We start from the raw sequence: 20,659 nt of genomic DNA on the forward strand, positions 1-20,659 counted from the left end.
TCTACTATAATAATACTTCATTCCTATCACTACTCTTGAAAACACTATCTATTGTTAGAAAGTGAACCCACCCATCTTGAGGAGTTACCACACATGACAGAGGATGTTCACGATCGACTGACGTTGGGGGTTGCCATGCAGATGCTGGAGGGGTTACAGCACCTTCTAAACTGGATCCTACAAGGGACCGAGCAGAACTCTGTATCTAAAGGGGAAAAAGAGAATTATAGATAAGAACTTCCAATGATTCATATAGTCCCCTATCATATTCAGAGGTCTTGCATTTCTATCACTTCTTTTATGTACAATCAGATTCCTTATCCTCTAAAAATAATTCGCACTGGAGATTATAGGATGTAAAGCACTTGCCTTGCATGCTGACCTCCGCTCTGCGCTCCCTACTCAGTTCAATCCCCAACAATGCATGGCTTCCTGGGCACCCCCAAAGGTCACTACTGAGCAAAGCTAGGAATAAACCTCAGTACCACTGGTCATGGCCCCAAACAACAACAAGAGAAGAATGAAAATTCACAATCCCCACCTTTATGTATTAATAACTAGTCTATCTTCACCATCAAAAGCCAAATATGAGTTATATTTTCTAATTTCAGTCTAGTTGGGGGGGTGAAGAGACAAGCTGAGCAAACTCAGGCCCATTCCAATTAACTAGTCAGACACATTCCAACAGGGTTGGAATGCCACAGTAGAAGGCTAGGAGAAGTATGAAAATAGGAGAAATATAATAAAGGGTGGTCACCTTCTACATCTACTTTATAAGTCCTACATCTAAAAAGCTAGACACAAGCAAGAAACTTGAGCATCATCTCCACAAAATGCACACAACTTCAAGAGGACCCAGCTTGTGCTGAGCAACATCCTTTTTGCAGAAATAGTAACTACTTACACAGGCAATTTTGAGTAGATGCCAGATTTCTTTCTGCCTTTTTCCCTGCATAAACATGACGGCATGGTCAGCTTCTCTGATGTTACTTAGGGCCAATTCCACCTTGGGCAGCAGATCAATAATCTTCTGCTTACATCCCAACAACTTGCTAGAGAGATAAAAACAGAGTCAGACATTCACAGATGTCCCAAGACTGAACAGCATACCGGCATGCCTAGCTGAAGACAGGAACCCCAGTCAGCATTGTCCGAGCAACTCCTCCCCCAAGCAGGACATACAAGCAGGACACGCAGCTGTACAGGGTACAAATGAAATTCTTCCTGGGCCTAATATATTTATCATAAGAGAGATAGCATGCTTCGACGGAGTAAGAAGAAAGGCACCCTGACTTTTCAGTAGGAAATAAAACAAGTTGGCTACCTCAAGTGACCAAACAGCTCCTTGAGGACGCGGTCCTGACTCTGCACAGTGTGTACAATGATCTTCACCATGTCCGTGCTGTCGCTGTAGGAGTGATCTACAAAGGGCCTCGGTTAGTGGGTGAAAAACGTTCCTTCACATTAACAGGTAAGCCTCCAAACAAAAGATCAGTAAGCCTCAAACTAGATTTAACTGACAAACACCTCCACTTTAATCCCAAAGCATCAATTTATGGATTTTAAAAATTCTACAAAGAACCAATAAATTATTTAAAAACAAAAGCACTTATGGGTACAAAATGCACATATAAATTTAGAATTGGTTGTCTTTTTTTTTTTTTTGAGAACAGTCCTGACCCTTTTTAACACATACTAATGCAAGTCCCAGGAACATACACACTCTTCTGGTCAAAAGATTGGGGCAGGTGGGGGGGGGGGGGGGGGGGAATTAACACCCTTATTCAAAAATAGTAGGATAATTCATCAAACACTAGATGCTTAAAAGGAAAGGAAGTCCTGCCCTACATAGTTTGAAATTTTATGCTAATACATATGCATATAGTTCTAGAAAAAAAGTTGACTGACCTAAGTCAATAATTAAAGAACCTCTGGATGCCCTGAAAATTCAGCTAAAGGCAGTATAACAGTCTTCTTTTGCTTTGGTTTGGTCACACCTGGAAATGCTCAGGGATCACCTTTAGCAGTGATCAGAGGACCATGTGGTGCCAGGGACTGAACTCCCCCCGTTGTACACAAAGCATGTACCCCAGCCTTTGAACTACCTCCACAGTCATCTCTCCTAAAACTATACTCCAGTCAGACTGCATTTCCTCAGATGTGCTGAGTGCCAGATATACATACATGGCTTTATGTCTCATATCTTTAAGAACCCACATGCTTTCATCTACTTACTGTTACTCATCCTTTAAGGCTCATCCCAGATATTACCTCTTAGAGAAAACCTCTTCTAATCATCCCTGATCCTCAGTCAAGATCAGTACCTCTCTTATATGTACCTCATAACTATTTGTATTAATAGACTGCCCACATTCCACTAAAACAAAAAAAACATTTAATGCCACTAAACCAAAAAATTCCAACATGGTAAAAAACAATGGAGAGGAGACTGATACATGGTTTTTCTTACATTTATATTCATTTGCATGTGTTCACACATTTTGAAGTGGAAACACATTAAAAAAAAAAACTCAGGTATAATCCAAACAAAGTTTTTTAAAAAACAATTTTGGTATAGAGCAAATAGGGAACATTTTATCAGTATTTTACTAAGTCTTCATTCAAAACAAATCAATTTTTCATGGAAAGATGGAGACTTGTAGAGGATTTTCACAAACACTGTGACAAAGTTAGAAAAACCAGGAAACAACCTCATTTTGCATAAAAGGATTTATGAGGTACAGGGAGATTAGGTGATTTGCCTGAGGTTACTTGGACAGTTACAAGCCCAGCATAGATGTCCAGCCTTCAAGTCCAATGCTCTCTACAGTATACTAAGCTCTATACCCATCAGACATTCAACAAAAGCTGTTCAACAACGCAGATGCTAGCATCATTTTCAAGTTATATTACTTAGGCCTAAAATCTGAAGTGTTCTGCTCATTCTACAACGAAACACAGAACCAACTTCTTTTTTACTTCTCTAATATTAAGAACTCTTACTTTTCCAGATTTCCTCATATTTTCTTTCTTCTTCTTTCCCTTCTCTGTGTTTCTTTTTTCTCTTTCACTCCTTTCTTTCACTTCCCTTTAAGAAATCTTAATCTTAAACACACACACACACACACACACACACACACACACACACACAAAAGCAGATATACCTAAGCATCTTAATGGTAACATCAGAATTTTTTCTGCAGCTTGTTTTAAGTCCCATTTTCTCAATTTATTAGACTATTAATGGTTTCCTAAAAGTCTCTGTATATATTCTGATAACCATGCTTACCTGAAGGTCTATGCTTTAACTGCTTATATAGATCAATGGCATGCTGTTCCCTACAAAAGAGAATACACACTTTTATCTGTACAGATAATGTAATGACTCTAATAATCCACTACTTGAAATGAAAAATGTTATTTGAATAGAGTAATGATTTCATCATAAGAAAATATATATTGCCAATAAATATTTTATGGAGCATTTCATAAATAAGATCTTAAGTTGCAAAGTTAATGAATTTCATATCTGCTCTAATCTACTACATATAAGTACTTCTTGCACCAAAAACACTGTAGCCTATGACTTAAAAAAAAAAATCCTAGGGCTGGAGAGATAGTTTAGGGTACTTCCCTTGCATGTGTCTGACCCAGTTTTAATCCCTGGCACCCCATATGGTTCCTTGAGCCCACCAGGAGTGACTCCTGTGAGCACAGAGTAACCCAAAAATGGAAGGAAGGAAGGGAGGTAGGGAGGGAGGGAAGGAAGGAAGAAAGGAAAAGGAAAGGAAGGAGCGTTTTACAAAAATTTTTTTTTTTTTTGGATCACACCCGGCGATGCACAGGGGTTACTCCTGGCTCTGCACTCAGGAATTATTCCTGGCTGTGCTCAGGGGACCATATGGGATGCTGGGAATCGAACCCAGGTTGGCCGCATGCAAGGCAAATGCCCTACCCTCTGTGCTATTGCTCCAGCCCCCTACAAAATTTTTTGTGACTAAGAAATCTACTTTCAAAATATGATGCCAGAGGGCAAAGAGATAATACAGGGGTTAAGGCACTTGCATGGCCTGACGCGACCCCAGTTCAATCCCTGGTACCATATGGTCCCACCTAAAATATATTGAAATTTCAGAGCACCACAGGGTGGCCCAGATAACACTGGCACCTCAGGACCTGAGCAGCCCTACATCCTCAGTACTCAAGTCCTCAGCTGAACTGCCAGCCCGGTGGCTGAGAATCACTGGAAGGGACTCCCAAACCCCCAGGCTGCCTGATCACCCCTCCCCAAATACATCTATATTATGCCAACACATTTGGGAAAAGAAAAACTATTTTTAAACAACCTCATAGAGCCACAGCAGGAGTAAAGAGATTAAGGCGCTTGCCTTGCACGCAGCTGATCCTGCTATCACATAAGGCGCTCTGAACACAAAGCAAGAATAGTCTCTGAGCACCACTAGGTATGGCCCCAAAACTGAAGGGGGGTGCGGGGGAAGAACCACATACAGGCTTGATCTGCTACAAAAAGCTTCAGACTCCAGTATCAACAACATGAGTACATCCTTACAGAGATTCCATTAAGTCTCCCTGGCGTCGTCCATAGGGGCTCTTCTGTAGCTCCATGATTTCAGTGTGCAGAGACATGATCTGATCCTCCAGGTACCCAATAACACCCACCTAAACCATAGTGAGAGACAGGGGAAATGACAAACTCACCACCACACAGCGAAGAAACAAAGTCAAGCAAAAACAAAACCTTAGATAGAGAATGACTTGCTACCTAAGGAGAATGAAACGATTTAACAGGAACACCGATTTTGTCTTTTTACCATTCAGATTTTAACACTTAATCCTTCACATGAGCAAACTTATTCCAGTATCTCTCTCTACTCTCCTGACAACACTAAACTACTACCATTCACTTTCTCCTCCTGAGAAGCAAAAAGAGGAAGTATTACTGACAAAGAAAGTGACCAGGTATGGTTTTTGTTGCTCAAGGTTGCCCTGATTTTAGCCTAAGAGCTAGAGAGATAGTACAGTGGGTAGGGTGCTTGCCCTGCACGTGGCTGACCCAGGTTCCATCCCTGAAATCCCATACAGTCCCCCAAACTGAAGTAATTCCTGAGCACAGAGCAAGGAGTAAGCCCTGAGCATCTCTGGGTGTGTTCCAAAAACCAAAGAAAAAATAAATACAAAGTGTGTTTAGCACAAAAGACTTCACATCTCTAATTCCTTACTGCCTTTAATTACAAGGCAGAAAGAAAGGATTTCCTGGAGCCAGGGAGTAGCTCAAAGGGAAAGGAGGCATGCTTTGCAACCAGGAGGCCCAGGTTCAATCCCTTGAGCACCAGGTGTTGTCCAAATTCAACACCCTGCAAAAGTGAGAAGATTTTCAACTCCCAAAACTGCTCCACCCACCTGGAAGGCTAAGTTCTGGCATCAAGAAGAGCAACAATTTAGTGGCTCCAAGGATAGAATTCTACCATCAAGAATATGATCTATGCTTAGTGACAGAATTTTTTTTTGTCCAAAATGCAATACTTTTGAGAGTGAAAGAGAGTGCTATTAATAAAGCAACACAAATATAACCTGGGACTTTTAGTCCCAGCCAATTAACCAGGAAGTGCCTTAATCCTATCTACGCTATTATTAAAAGAACAGAAACAACAATCATTTCTTACTTATGTCCATTTAATCCATTTAGTAGCACACAAGGCTACTAAATAAAAAAGGTATAATGAACTATAGAAACCAAAGATCAGTGTGGTTCAGATTTAATCTCATTTGCCCAAGTCCTTATTTTTACCCAGTACTGCACCTTTCTCTATAATTACAAAGCCTGTAATAGATATTTGGCTGATTTCAGGAACGTCAAGAAAAATTCTCTGCAGATCAAAACCAAAGACAAGGTTTTCCATAGACCTCAGGAATTACTTAGTGCACAGAATAAGCTTAATGGATTTACCTCAGAGTAGTGGACGGCATTCTCCTCCATTTCCTTCCATGCTTTTAACATTTTTTCTGAGGCTGAAAAAAAGATAAATTGGTTATGTCAGAAATAGCCAGAACCATAATTACTGATCTGCCTATCTCCCAGACTAATTAATATAGTTTTGGCTGAGTAGTCTCTCAAAAAGGAATGTTGAGGGGCCAGGAGTCTAGTACAGTTACAGTATAGGCTGGGCACTTGCTTTGCATGCAGCCAACCCAGGTTCAATCCTCTGCACTCCGTATGGTTCCCAATCCCTTCAAAAAGTTATCCCTGAGCCCAGAGCCATCCTGAGCACTGCGGCAAAAACAAACAAGACAAGAAGAAAAGTACAACTGAAATCCTAATCTCAGTACCTCAAAATGTGACCTTATTTGGAAATATGATTTAGATTCAGTCTGTTTGGATGATACTGGCATTGGGCAGACACTCAATTCAGTATTACGATGTCCTTACAGAAGGAGAACAACAAAGGGATGGACACAGACACAAGGGGGAAAACACAGGATGATGGAAACAGTGATTAAAGAATGAGTACTGCAAGCCAAGGAACCCCAAGGGTTGTTGGCAAACCACCAGGAACTAAAAAGAAAGGATATCTTACACAGGTTGCAGAGAGACCACGGCCCTGCCAACACCCTGAAGTAAGATTTTTCGTCTTTGAAAGGGCAATGAGAAGGGTTTGTTGTTTTAAGTAACCTAGTTTACAGCAATATGTCATGGCAACCCTGGAAAACTAGGCTTTCTCTTTAAGAAAAACAAACAAAAACAAAAAGTTTATTCTAAAACAAACTGTAGCTGGGAGGAGACCTTGGGGCATTGGTGGGGGAAAGTAAACACACTAGCTGGTAGATGTGGTGCTAGAACATTGTATAAATGAAACGATTTTTCTTTCTTCGGGGGGGCATGAGAGATGGGGGTCATACCTAGCTATACCCAGGGTTTACACCTGGCTCTGTGCTCAGGAATTACCCCTGGCAGTGCTCAAGGGACCTTATGGGATACTGGGGATTAAATTAGGGAGGCCGTGTATAAGGCAAGCACCACCTGTTGTACTGTCACTCTGGCCTCTATACCTAGATTATAAGAGAATCAGCTTAAGAATTCCCTTGCTGGGGCTAGAGCAATAGCATAGTGGGTAAGGTGTTTGCCTTGTATGCAGTCTACCTGGGTTCAATTCCCAGCATCCCATAAGGTCCCCTGAGCACCGCCAGGAGCAATTCCTGAGTGCATGAGCCAGGAGTAACCCCTGTGCATCTCCAGGTATGACCCAAAACGCAAAAAAAAAAAAAAAAAAGAAAGAAAAGAAAGAATTCCCTTGCTAAAAGGGGTGAAAAATCAGTATAGGTTTTCTATTTTTAAGGATTTGAAAATCATATTATTTATATTTTAAATTTTGGTTTGGGTGCCACACCTGTCAGTGCTTAAAGAAACCCCCAGTCCAGTACTTAGAAGTCACTCTGGTGGTGCTCAGGAGACTTTGTGGTGCCAGGGATAAAATCCAGGCCTCCCACCAGCTCCCAATTTGTTGAGCTACCCCACTGGCCCCAACTGCAGACTCTTAAATCTCTTCTGCATTTTGCAGAGCGATATATTTCTAATCCAATAGTGAAAAAAAGAATGTAAATTTGCTCAGCTATGGGCTAAAAAAGGTAAAACACAAAAACAAGCCAAACATGTCTTATAATGATTTGAGTTGCCTTGCTTCTTGTTCCAATGTGAAGGTCAGATAACTGGTGTTAGATCAAGCAGGCAAAAGAGCAGAAAGCTTAGAGACTGGATATTTCTTCCAAATAGACTGGATATTTCTCCCAAACACTTACAGATTCCATAAGTCATCTGTTCACTGTATCTTTCCAAGTCAAGTTGAATGCTTTTGTGGAAAAACTCCAATTTAGCTTTCAGTTGCTGAGATGCTGAGATCAAAGTGTTCTTCATTTTTGTCAAGTTAGCATTATATCTAAGAAGACTTAACCTAAACCACAGCAATAAACAAATATAATCACTTTCTAAATATTAGTGGGTTTAAACTTAAATCAACATTAAGTCCAAAGTCTATCACCAATCTATAAGAAACAGTAATCTCTACAATCTGGTCTCTAAAGCCTTTCCTCCTTCCTATTATTATTCTATGATAAAATAAAAGCCTAATAGGATAATTTGGAAACTCCTCACTCTCAATTCATTGCAAACTGAACAGTTAGATACCACTAATAAGAATTCCATGAGGCTGGATAGTATAGAGGGTAGGGCACTTGCTCTGCACGGCCAGCCCAGGTTTAATCCCCAGCATCCCATATGGTCCTCTGAGCACTACTTGGAGTGATTCCTGCACACAGAGCCAGGAATGACCCCTGAGCATTGCTGGGTGTAGCCCAAGAATGACAGACAAACAAAAAAAATTCCAGCAATAAGAATTATATTAGCAAAACAGATCATTACTAAGAATTAGTAAGTCTGATCAGAACATCATATCTCAGTTTGGCTCAATATTTTGGTACCTCCTGGGCTACTAATCAGCAAACACTGGCTAAATTCTTGAGCACTGGCATGCATGACACTCCGCCCACAAACAAGAGTCCACTTACATTGCCGCTCTTTGCCCCTGATAGAGCCTGCTATAGTCTTCTTTCAGCCCGGACACATAGTGCACTGCCTCGGCCCAGACTTTACGTAGCTGTACAATTGGAAGCTGTACTTTACTGTCCTGTACTATATGAACGGAAAAGGAAAAAGAATGGGAGAGTTACCTTTTTGAATTTTGAAATTTTTAAATTTCAGAGTTCATTTATCATTCTTTGCGACTTCCTTTCTGTACATTCCTAGAGGTGCTAGAAAGAACCACTGTCCCTGACTCATCAGTTCAATACACATTTACTGAGCACCTACAATTACAAGCCTTGCTATAGATAGATACAAAAGGAATAAAAATGAGATGATCATTTTGTAAAAATTAGGGGGTGAAATGTTTAAACTTATATCAACATTAAGTACTACGTTCAAAGAGCCTGTAATTATTCGAAGCCCTTTTTCTTCTTGTTTCTATCCTAAAATACTCTTTTCTTTGGGTTTTGTTTTCATTTGGGCCACCCAGCAGTACTCAACGGTAGCTTCCAGCAGAACTGGGTCAACCCTGTGGGGTTGGGAACTGAGCCTGGGATCCTCCATGCAAACAAGCATGCTCTCCACCCGCTTAAGCCATTTCCCCAGCCCATGAAAGACTTTTTCCTCTCCACTAATGCATTTATTTTCTTTCAAGTTCTAAATCCAGTCCTATCTCCTCTGCAAACCACCAATCATTCCTGCATCTGGGTAATAAATTTCATCTCCTGCACTCCCAACCCAGACTTAGGAAAACATACAAGGTAAACAGCAGTTTAGCAAGCTATGCTTTCTTCAACCCAAGACATAAAATTATCAATGGCGATCTCTTGGCCTCCCCTCCTAAAAGCATGGCAGGCCTGCATTAAATTCAATAAAATTCCTTTTTAACATTATGAAATTCTCCAAGATTGAAAGACACTCATCCTTTAAGAAAATAATGTTGGTATCTTTGTCATGAAAATCTTGAAAGAAAGGGTGTTACAACAGCAACTTAACAACTTACCTCGAGTTTGCTAATACTTGCAACTTACCTCAAGTTTGCTAATACTTGCAAACACATCATCTGAAGCAGATTTTTAAAAATAAACTAATCGTCAGGAAAAATCTGTCTTTCCTAATAAATGTTAATAGATTTATTAATATTAGTAGACTCAAGTAACTTTTTTTTTTCCTATTTTTGTATTTTCACACTTTCTCCTGAGGTTTCCTATAGTGGTTCAAAAACAAACTAAGCCAAAACAATCCAGTTTTCAAAATAAGTGTCTGAGGCAGTGGGCAAGGCCTTGCTCACAGTAAACCAGGGTTTGATCCCCAGCATCCCATGTGATCCTCCAAGCCCACCAGGAATGATCCCTGCAAGTAGAGCCAAGACTTAAGCCCTGACTACTGTTGGATGTGGCCCCCAAACAAACAAAAATAGTGTTTGAGACGATGAATATGACTTCTCCATCCCCGCCCCCCCCCCCACACACACACATCCTCAACCATATCCCTAAAAAATTACGGGCCAAGAGTGGTAGGTCAGCGGGTAGGGAGCTTGCCTTGTACAAGGCCAACCTGGGTTCATCTCCAAAATTCCATAAAGTCCCCAGAACACCGCCAGGAGTAAACCCTGAGTGCAAGTTAGAAATAGTCCCAAGTATTGCCAAGTGCATTGCCAAGTGCAGCCCCCAAACAAAACAAACATATATATGTACATACATATATGTATGTATATACATATATAACAAATTATATACATATGATCTGAAGCCAGAGCAATTTATAAATCACAATACCTCTGAAAAAATTTTTAAATTAAAGGATCCAAAAGAAATGATAAAATAGTAGTAACAAGAATAGATCTTAGTATCTAATGCTGTTCTCTTGTCAGAGGTACCAGGGTTCCTTAGAAAAAGGACTGATTTTAGTACCGTGGCAGGAAATATGCAAGATAAACCTGGAACACAGTATTAGAAATTAAGGAAGTGATTTTTAAAAAGTAACACCAATGAGGGAAAGCAAAAGGGCAGAGGTGCCAACTGAGGAGGCTCCGAACAATACTAAGAATGTGGCTCGGTGCAGGCTTCATATAGATGTGAGGCCCTGGGTTTGATCACCCGCACTGCACACACCAACAAGACCCACGGATCCATGATATAATAAAATTAATGTTATAATGAATAAATTAACAGATGAGCGAAAGGAGACAAGCTGAGTGTACGAAACTCCAAAGAAGAGCCAGAGAGACAGTATACAGTAGGTAAGGCGCTTGCCTTGCATGCAGCCAACCCAGACTCTATCGCCTGCACCACATAAGGCCCACTGAGCCCTGCCAGCAATGAACCCTGAGCTCAGCAGCAGGAAGCCCTGAGTACTGCTGGGTGTGGCCCCAAACCAAAATTAAACAAACAAAAAAATACGGACTGGTAGCATAGCGGTAGGGCGTTTGCCTTGCACGCAGCCAACATGGCCGACCCGAGTTCGATTCCTCCGCCCCTCTCGCAGAGCCCGGCAAGCTACCGAGAGTATCTCGCCCGCACGGCAGAGCCTGGCAAGCTACCCGTGACGTATTCGATATGCAAGACACAGTAACAGCAAAGTCACCAATGGAGACGTTACTGGGCCCGCTCGAGCAAATCGATGATCAACGGGAGGACAGTGACAGTGACTCAATCTACGCTAAGGCAGAATCTCCAGCCACCCCATCCCCACCCCGCATTTATAAGCCTCCCTCTCTCTCTCAAAGAGTCCGACAAGCTAGAGAGAGTATCCTGCCCGCACGGGAGAGCCTGGCAAGCTACCTATGGCGTATTCGGCCAAAAACTGTTAACTAAAATGGGCCTCATTTCCCCAACCCTGAAAGAGCCTCCAATACGTTGGGAAGGACGAATAAAGAGAGGCTGCTAACATCTCAGGACTGAGACGAATGGAGACGTTACTGGCGCCCACTCGAGCAACTCGATGAACAACAGTTTGACAGTGATACAGTGATCTACACTAAAGGAAAATCCTAATTCCCACTCCTTTCATAGAAAGGGTTTAAACACAATTCCTTCCTTCCAAAAAGTATGCTGGACAAACTTAACACTGTATCGTGCGATCGAGGTCAAAACCAATAGTCATTAATTATAGCTGTAGTGTGTACCTATTATAACTAATGAAAATGACACTCGATTTTTCTCTCCACCCACCCCCGCAAATCTGATCTCAAGGAGAAAAAGAAAAAACATAAACTACAATAGAGGAGCATCCTACTATACTTGAGCATTACTCCTCAAAACCACCAAGGTTATCCAAACACAGAGTCTCCAAAGCAGTATCAGCTGAGAGCTTTTAAAGAGACCTGACAAAACGTTAACGCCATATTCTGGGTGAAGGGCTGAAGGAGAAAATGGGCACCAGATAAAATGTATGGGAAGATTAAGGAAATATGATTTACTAAATCATAATTAAATTGCTCACTATTGGTAACAAATGCACCATATTGATATACAGAGAAGAACTAAAATTAAAAATGACTCAATGTATTGGCTTCATTTTTATAACTCTAAAAAGCTTTTTAGACTTAGATAAAGGTTCAAGTCAGAGGGAGGGAGGATTGACAGAAAAAAGAGAAAATTTTCTGAGGTGAAGGAAATGTTCTCTATCTTGATTGTGGTGTAGATTACACAGGTATATAACTGTCAGAAATCAAACTATAAGATCTGTACATTTCACTAAGTCAACTATACAGTAATTTTTAGGAAAGCTTTCTAGAATACTGCAAAAATTTCAGAACTTAATAGACAGAAGAAAGATAGTTGTAGCCCATCTGCCTAGTTTTCTTCTTTTAAAATTTTCTTCTTAATTTTAGATTTGACTAAACATGAATTAATCATTTGAGTTCTTCAAAAGGAAAAACAGGAATTCTCACAAAGAAATGAAAAGACGTGACCACTGACTCAAAGGGCTGGAGTGCATGCTTTGTATACGGGAGCAACAGGTTTGATCTTCAAAACCATAAGCTTTCATCAGCACCTCTGGGAGTAACACGAAAAACAAAGTAGCAGTCTCTGAGTACCACTGGTATGGCACCAAAAATAAATAAGCAATATTCACAGGACAAAAAACGAAATATTTGTTGTTTGCTTGTTTTATGGGGGACCACTCCCAGTGATCCTCAGGGCTGACTCCTGGCTCCGCACTCAGGAATCACACCTGGCGGTAGATAAGGAAACCAAGTGGGATGCTGGGGACCAAACCGGGGTGCCTGCATGCAAGGTAAATGCCCTAACTGTGGTACTATCACTCTGGCTCCTAAAAATGAAATATCTGAGCATGTTTGATAGTAAAGGAACCATTAAAAACACACTTAAGAGCTACGAATGTGGCTAAGAAGTATAGTACAGATGAGATCCAGGGTTCACATGCAAATACCAAAAAAAAAAAAAAAAAGGCAATTCTTCTATGAGAGCCCCATAGTCATTTCAAGCATGGGATCTGGTGGTACTTTAAATTCTACCTTTTCAGTTGCCAAACTATACAAGTAGATTTCTCACTAGATTAAGTATGAGACAAAGATCAGAATCACCAAAAGACCATTTCTACTAATTATTTTGAGTCAAAATTACTTCATATTAAAAAAAATAAAATCAATCAGTAAGTGAACTATACTTACCAATATAATTTACACAGTCAGACAAACTTCTGGATGCAAATGGTCCTTCATATACAGTCTTACTTTTATCAAACAAATAAACCATATAGCTATCACAGCCTCTCTGAAAAAGAATTTAAAAGAAAAAAGTCCTTGAAAACTATGTTCTCTAAGTACTAAAACATCAGACTTCCAACTTTGAAATGCAAATAAATGACGTCAGTGTTCATTAGCATGTATCTTATAGATTTAGGGTGTAAATTTTTGTTTAGCAAAATTAAAGATGTATAGTTTGGATCAAAGAAAACACAATCACCAGATCCAAAAGCACAAAAGCAAAATAGTTATAATAACATAAAGGACAAAGATACTAAGACAAGCTATGACGTGGAGATAAGTGAAACAAGTTAGACTTTAAAAAAAAAAAGTCATAAAAAGTGTTCCAGGAGCATAAGCCTCAAGTGGCCGAGCTTAGACCTGGCCCGCACAAGCCCTGGGGGTTCAATCCCAGTCACCTTATGCTCCCACTCCCAGCACCTAACGAGTGTGTTGACTTCCAAGTACCTCCAGGACTGGCCTCCACAATAATTAAAAAAAAGAAACAAAATATTCAGAGGAGGAAAATCTATAAATAGAAAAAGTGTACTAGTGGCTGCCTTGGGTGGGTGGAGTGGAGACTGAAAGTCACTGAGCTAGAGATGTGGCTCCCTCCACAGAAGAGCACATGCTTTACATGTTTGAGGCCCTGGGTTAAATCCCTAGCACTGAAAAAATGATCCACAGGAAGATAACAGTTACTGGAAACAGAGGATCTTAGTAAGACAGAAATGTTTATTTGGTTATTGGTTTTGGTCTGTTTTGTAGGGAGTGATGAAGGAATGTTTGGGCCATACTCAGCTATGCTCAGAGCTTACTTCTGGCTCAATGCTTAGGGATCACTCCTGGCAGGTTCAAGGGATCATATGCAGTGCCAGAGATCGAACCCAGGTCAGTCACACGCAATGCAAATGCCCTACACACTGTACTATCTTTCCAGCCCAAATATGGAATGTTTTAAAACTGACTTGCGGTGATGGCTGCGAAATTTGGTTAACTTTTCTTAAAAAAAAAACAAAAAAAAAAACTAGGGGCTGGAGTGATAGCACAGCGGGTAGGGCGCTTGCCTTGCACGAGGCCGACCTGGGTTGGCTGACCTGGGTTATATTCCCAGCATTCCATATGGTCCCCCAAGCACCGCCAGGAGTAATTCCTGAGTGCAGAACCAGGAGTAACCCGAGCATCGCTGGGTGTGACCCAAAAAGAAAAAAAAGGAAAAAAGAAAAAACTAGGGGCTGGAGAGATAGCACAGCGGGTAGGGCGTTTGCCTTGCACGTGGCCGACATGGGTTCGATTCCCAGCATTCCAGATGGTCCCCTGAGCACCACCCAGAGTAACTCCTGAGTGCAGAGCCAGGAGTAATTCCTGTGCACCACCAGGTGTGACCCAAAAAGCAAAAAAAAAAAAAAAAAACCCTAAACTGCAATATGCCTAAAAAAATCATCAAAGACAACTTAAAAATGAATCATGAAAGCAATCATATTTTATTACCATCTTATAAATCTAGGAAGACCCAGATGATCACTGTTCAAATTTCAAAGTTCTGTGCTTCAAAGTACAAACTTCAAAGAGTGAAGTGAACAAACAGAAAGTTACACAAATTTCAAAATAATGCTTCATTTCTATTTTGTTCACCTTGCCAAGTGATCTTAGAAGTTATGGGTAATGGGGGTATGGTGCCGCCAGCAGGTCAATCTGTACCTGTGAGGCAAGTGCATCAGCAGCCTGATGGCAACGTCAGACTTTCAGATACCCCAAAATTGCTGCTGTGCCTTTGGCCAGACCCCAAAAACTTGGGGCAAAGTTTCCCAAGAAAGTAAATGGCCAAAAGTTAGGTATGTGGGAGACACACCCACAAACCACCTCCGGCTCAGCTATATAATTGGAGGCATGGTCTCTCTGGTTCCTGATCGAACTGCTTAACGGCCATGATCCCAGAGACTCAGAAACGAATCTCGGAACCCAAAGGCTTTTGGCAGAAATGCGTCCTGTTCCTGCAGTAGGCTACTGGCACTGGGCCACTCCAGGTGGGAACAGGTTTTGTGCCTTGGCCTGTTCCCCCTGGCAGCCTGGTGACCGCCATCCTCCAGAGGCTACTGGACAGTCAGATTTGGGCCTGCAGAAACAAGACACACGGGGCCTCACCACATGGGGGTGGAGCCAGCCCTTTTCTCCCCATTCCAACGAGACCCTGAGTCGCCGCCTACAAACGGCCTCTCTGGCTCCTGATCAAGCTGATTAATGGCCATGATCCCAGAGACTCAGAAACAAATCTCGAAACCCAGCAGCTATTGGCAGAAATGCATCTGGACCGCATACAAGGTGGCCGCCACCTCAGAGCTTATTGGAAAGCCAGGTATGAGCCGGCAGTGACGGGGCAACTGCAGTCTCATGGGAGGGGGACGGTACTGGCTCATCCTTCACGCCCTACCGAGGTCACGAGTTGCCCCTCACAAGCGGCTCTCCGGTACAGCCATGGCTCCAGAGGTAAAAGGACTTAATCCAGAGCCCAGCAGCTTGTGACAGACAAGTGAATGGACCATGCGTTAAACTACGGCGCCATGCCTCCCTGGGAGGGAAAGGGTGTTGCTCCCTTCCGCCTCTTTCCCCCCTGGCAGCAAGGTGGCCGCCACCTCAGAGCTTATTGGAAAGCCAGGTATGAGCCGGCAGTGATGGGGCAACTGCAGTCTCATGGAAAGTGGGGCGGTACTGGCTCGTCCTTCACACCCTACCAAGGTCACGAGTTGCCCCCCACGAGCAGCTCTCCAGCTCGGCTATAACACCAGACACACAGAAACCAATCTCGCAATTATCTGGCTCTTTGCGGAAATCCAAAATCGTGGCCGCAAGACATTATATGATTCTCATGACCAGCTATAGAAAACAAAGTATTTCACAATACCTTTTCAGCAATTCTGAATTTTGGGGGCGGGGGGCGGAATTCTAAACAATAATGGAGCACCTTTTGTCAAAATAATGAATGTAATCAATGTAGAGAAGAATTAAGTAGAAATCATCTGCCTCACAGGCATTGGAAGGGGTGGGAGGGGGGTATATTGGGGTTCTTGGTGGTGAAAAATGAGTACTGGTGAAGGGAAAGGTGTTTGATCATTGTATGACCAAGATTAAACCTGAAAGCTTAGTAACTTTTCCCAGAGTGATTCAATAAATAAATATAAGAAAAAAATAAATAAAATTCGATATGCCAAACACAGTAACAACAAAGTCTCCAATGGAGACGTTACTGGGCCCGCTCGAGCAAATTGACGATCAACGGGAGGGCCTTTACCTTTACCTTTAAATAAAATTATGAAAAAATAAAAAAGTTATTTCTAGATTAAATTATATGTATTTTCAATACAGAGAAAGCTTGCTTTGAAAAAAAAAGTTATGGGTTAGAAGGGGCTGGAGCAATAGCACAGCAGGGAGGGCATTTGCCTTGCATGCAGCTGACCCACGTTCGATTCCCAGGATCCCATATGATCCCCCAAGCACCGCCAGAAATAATTCCTGAGTGCATGAGCCAGGCGTAACCCTGTGCACTGACGCCGGATGTGACCCCAAAAAAGGAAAAAAAAAAGTTATGGGTAAAAGGGGGGAGGTGTGGGAGGCAGAAGGCTGTGGATGGTCAGAAGTAGTAGAACAGATTAAGTATATGCTTCACACGTGTTCAAGCCCAGTTCAATCCCTGGTACCACAAGGTACTCCCATGCATCACCAGGCTCAGCCCTAGAAGTCACTAAGCACTGCCAAAGTGGCCCTATTAATCCTGAGCAATTCAAGATCAAAGCAGCACTGATTCTGTGGGCTCCTGAAGTGAACCGCTTACCCAGTTGGCTGAGAATCATGGTGAGAGGACGCCATGCCCCCCGCACTTCATGGAAGCCCACCTTAATCCCTTCCTCCCAAAAATGTAATGAGTAAGATAAAAATGAAAGAACTATACACGATGAACACCACCATCCTTGAAGAACTGCATGCTTGAATTTTAAAAAACACAGTATGTACACACCCTCTTTGCAAACAAATTTCTAATACGTCAAGTATATTCGAATTCTCTTACCACTCCTTCTAGAACACATTGAGAGGCAGGTTTCCGAGGATCCAGAGAAATTCCTGTCTCGGACAGAAGCTCCTGGGAACCAGTACTGATTCCAGTTTCACGCTCAATACGAGACTGCAGCGAATGAAGACTTTCATCAGGTGGCAACAGAAAAGAAATTATCTTTGCAGAAGTCATATTTAGAATGTGCACAATCTGTGTAAAAAAAATTACAGTGATTATTTATAAGTAAAATATTTAACGCTATAAATACTAAAAGGGATACAGAGCAAAAGGCATAATAATAATAATAATAGATGTTAATTCCAACGAATAAAATTTCAAAGTTCTAGAGATGCTCAAAAAAACAAGAAATAAAAACCCCAACTCAATAGGAAAACACTTGGGCTGAGCAACGTGACTCACATGATAAAACACAAGCTTCGCACGAGTGCAGCCCTTGTTCAATCACTGGTACCTCGAGCTTTTTCATGTGCCCACTCCAACACTGCCCCTGCACAACCAGCTAGCAGAGCAGAGAATGGTTCCCACAACAATAAAAGTAATGCAGAAATAAACAATAATTCTCTTTAAAATTGTATACCATTTTGCTGTTATTTGAGATTGTTTTGGGTGTTTTTCTTTTGTAGTGCTGGTGATTAAACTCAGGGCCTCATCCATTAAAGGCAAATGCTGTCACTGAGCTACATTCCCAGCTCCAAAACATACTTCTTTAAGTAAATTAAGTAAAAATATTTTTAAAACCATTTTGGGGCCAGATCAGCAGGTAAGGTACTTGCCTGGCATGCAACTGACCGAGGTTTGATCTTTGGCACCACTTGTGGATGCCCACCCAAGTATCACCAGGAATGATCCCTGAGTACACAACCACAAGTAAGACCTGAGCACCACTGGGTATGGCACCCAAGACAAAAAAATAAATAATAAAAAAATTAAATAAAACAAAAGTCCTTTGGGCCTATAGATGTGGCTCTTTGTCTTTTTGTTTTATGGACCAAACCTAGAGATGCTCAGGGGTTATTCCTGGCTCTGCACTCAGGAATCACTTCTGGCAGTGCTTAGGGGATGATATGGGAAGCAGGGGATTGAACCTGGGTCAACCGCATGTAAAGCAAGTACCCTACCCACTCTACTATCACTCCAACCCCTACCAATGTGGTTCCATGATCCATACACTGGGATCCCCACCACTCTAACAAGTCTGCAGCCCCAGGATTCAGCAATAGCAAAAGGAAGAAAAAAGAAAAAAAAGAAAAAGAAGAGTGAGAGTACATTCTGGGTAGAAGTATCTTTCAAAGTCAAAAATGGACTAATGGCAAAATGAGCAGTGATGACCTGTTCTTCAGTGTGAGGAAGAGAAATAGGTATGAAAGAAGCACTTTGGATAAGGTGGACCTGCATTTTGGATTAAAAAAAAAAGCCAACCTGATCATTTCAGACTTTAACTGGTGGCAAGAAATACCTACGTTATATTAAACAGGAGAATTAAAAAAAAAAAAAGGTTTTCAGAAGATGTGATGGGCAATTCTCCTTCATGAACTTAATTAGGTTGGGGAATAATAGGGCATAAAAGCATAATAAGATCTTCCCCAACAAACAAATACTAGTATGTTCTGGCCTAAATAAAGTGATAATGGTACCTATACAAGAAAGGGGAAAATCAAAAAGGTGATTTAAAGAGCTTACCTTAACAAACCAAACTCTGGGGCATCTGAGAAAGATTACTATAAGAAGTAATACACTGGCTATGGCACTTTTCTTGCATGCAACTGACCCCAGTTTGATCCCCATCACTGCATAGAGTCCTCTCAGCATTGCTAGGAGTGACCCCTGAGTACCACTAAGTATGGTCCAACTCCCCTTCCCCCAAAAATTTAACCTTCAGTTCGAAGAATATCACTTTCCTTTTCAAATACAATCAAGATAAGATCACTGAAATATATTCATGCTATTACAATTTAATATTACTAAAATTATTATTCGTCTTTGGGAATGGGGGGTAGAGGGTTGCACACCCCTAAGCAGCACTCAAGAGCCCAGGTAACACTCCTGTAAGCCCTTTACTGGATGTACAAGCACTGGCTGGCGTTGTGATTTGGGATGCTACTTCAGGGGAACCATGCTACTTCGGTGATTAAGGGATCAAACTCAGAACCTCTGCATGTGGGACTAGAAAGACAGAACAGCAAATAAGGCCCTTGCCTGGCACGTGGCTGACCCAGGTTCAATCCCCCACATTCCATGTGGTCCCCCAAGCACTGCTGGGAGTGATTCCTGAATGCAGACGGAGGAATGACCCCTGAGCATCACGAAACCAAAAAGAAAAAAAAAGAACTTCTGCACACGAAGCATCTACTCCAGCCCTCTGAGTTATCTCCTCAGTCTTCCAAATAAATCTGCAACTTCAATGAAAGACTAAGAGAGCAGCGCTCATTCAGACTAACCTTCAAATTTAGAATATGATCCATTAATGTAAAACATCTTGGCTGTTTCAAAGTAACATCAACAGGTCCTCCTCTCTGCTGAGGATCCCAATTCAGCATCAACTGTAGCCAGTTTTCCATAGGTTCAACTATTAAACTAGAAATGTACAAAAAGATGAAGAAAGTCATTTATGTTCCAGTCTTCCTTCTGTATCGTAACAAAGGTAATTTCACAAGTTTTTCCATTTCATTTCACATTATGACCATACCATTTTGTAACTTACTTCAAATACTAAAATAAAAGGAGAAACACTATTTTTTGTTTAAAAAAAAAAAAATAGTCACAGGAACAGGAGCGACAGTACAGCAGGTGGGTGCTCGTCTGGCACATGCTGACCTGGGTTCAGTCCTTTATGTCCTTATGGCTCCCCAAGCCCTGCCAGAAGTGATCTGTGAGTGCGGAGTCAGAAGTAAACTCCGAGCACCACTGGGTGTGACCAAAAACCAAAAAATAAACGAAGAAAATTAAATGAAATTTAAAATCAAAGTCACCCACTTTTCAATCAACAGCTTCGTAAAGCCAGCAAAGACATAACATTTTTATCATCACAGAAAGTTCTACCGAATATGGTTACTTTAAATGAAAACCACTCTACTATTCCAACCCTGAAGAATATGAGCAGAACTTTGACTCAACGACACTTACCTACAAAGGCTATTTGGTTGAGGTAAATGACTACTAAACCGAACTTCTCCCATCATTTCTTCTCCTGCATATATACACTTTGGATCTTTCTTCTTAATCTTCTCGTGCCTATTGAAACAAAATTTGTTGAACTGGCAAACCGGTTTGCACTAACTTG

General features: G+C 41.5%; 1 protein-coding gene across 2 annotated transcripts in view; it reads right to left on the reverse strand.

The window, feature by feature from the left end:
- CHUK (component of inhibitor of nuclear factor kappa B kinase complex) overlaps nt 1–20,659 on the reverse strand; it is a 44,115-nt gene that overhangs the window by 5,511 nt on the left and 17,945 nt on the right. For both annotated transcript variants that reach the window (XR_008793391.1, XM_056120751.1), the window contains exons 8-19: nt 20,503–20,610; nt 19,818–19,953; nt 17,374–17,568; nt 13,236–13,338; nt 8,581–8,704; nt 7,816–7,967; nt 5,969–6,030; nt 4,571–4,680; nt 3,290–3,339; nt 1,325–1,421; nt 905–1,052; nt 72–205 (exon numbers count right to left, since the gene is read on the reverse strand). Coding sequence is in view for 1 of the 2 variants with exons in the window: in XM_056120751.1 (XP_055976726.1) it covers nt 72–205; nt 905–1,052; nt 1,325–1,421; nt 3,290–3,339; nt 4,571–4,680; nt 5,969–6,030; nt 7,816–7,967; nt 8,581–8,704; nt 13,236–13,338; nt 17,374–17,568; nt 19,818–19,953; nt 20,503–20,610 (1,419 nt within the window). In the remaining variant the exon portion in view is untranslated. The remainder of the gene's footprint in view (nt 1–71; nt 206–904; nt 1,053–1,324; nt 1,422–3,289; nt 3,340–4,570; nt 4,681–5,968; nt 6,031–7,815; nt 7,968–8,580; nt 8,705–13,235; nt 13,339–17,373; nt 17,569–19,817; nt 19,954–20,502; nt 20,611–20,659) is intronic.

This window comes from Sorex fumeus, unplaced genomic scaffold (genome assembly GCF_029834395.1).
Source record: "Sorex fumeus unplaced genomic scaffold, SorFum_2.1 ptg000043l, whole genome shotgun sequence".
NCBI classification, from domain to species: Eukaryota; Metazoa; Chordata; class Mammalia; order Eulipotyphla; family Soricidae; genus Sorex; species Sorex fumeus.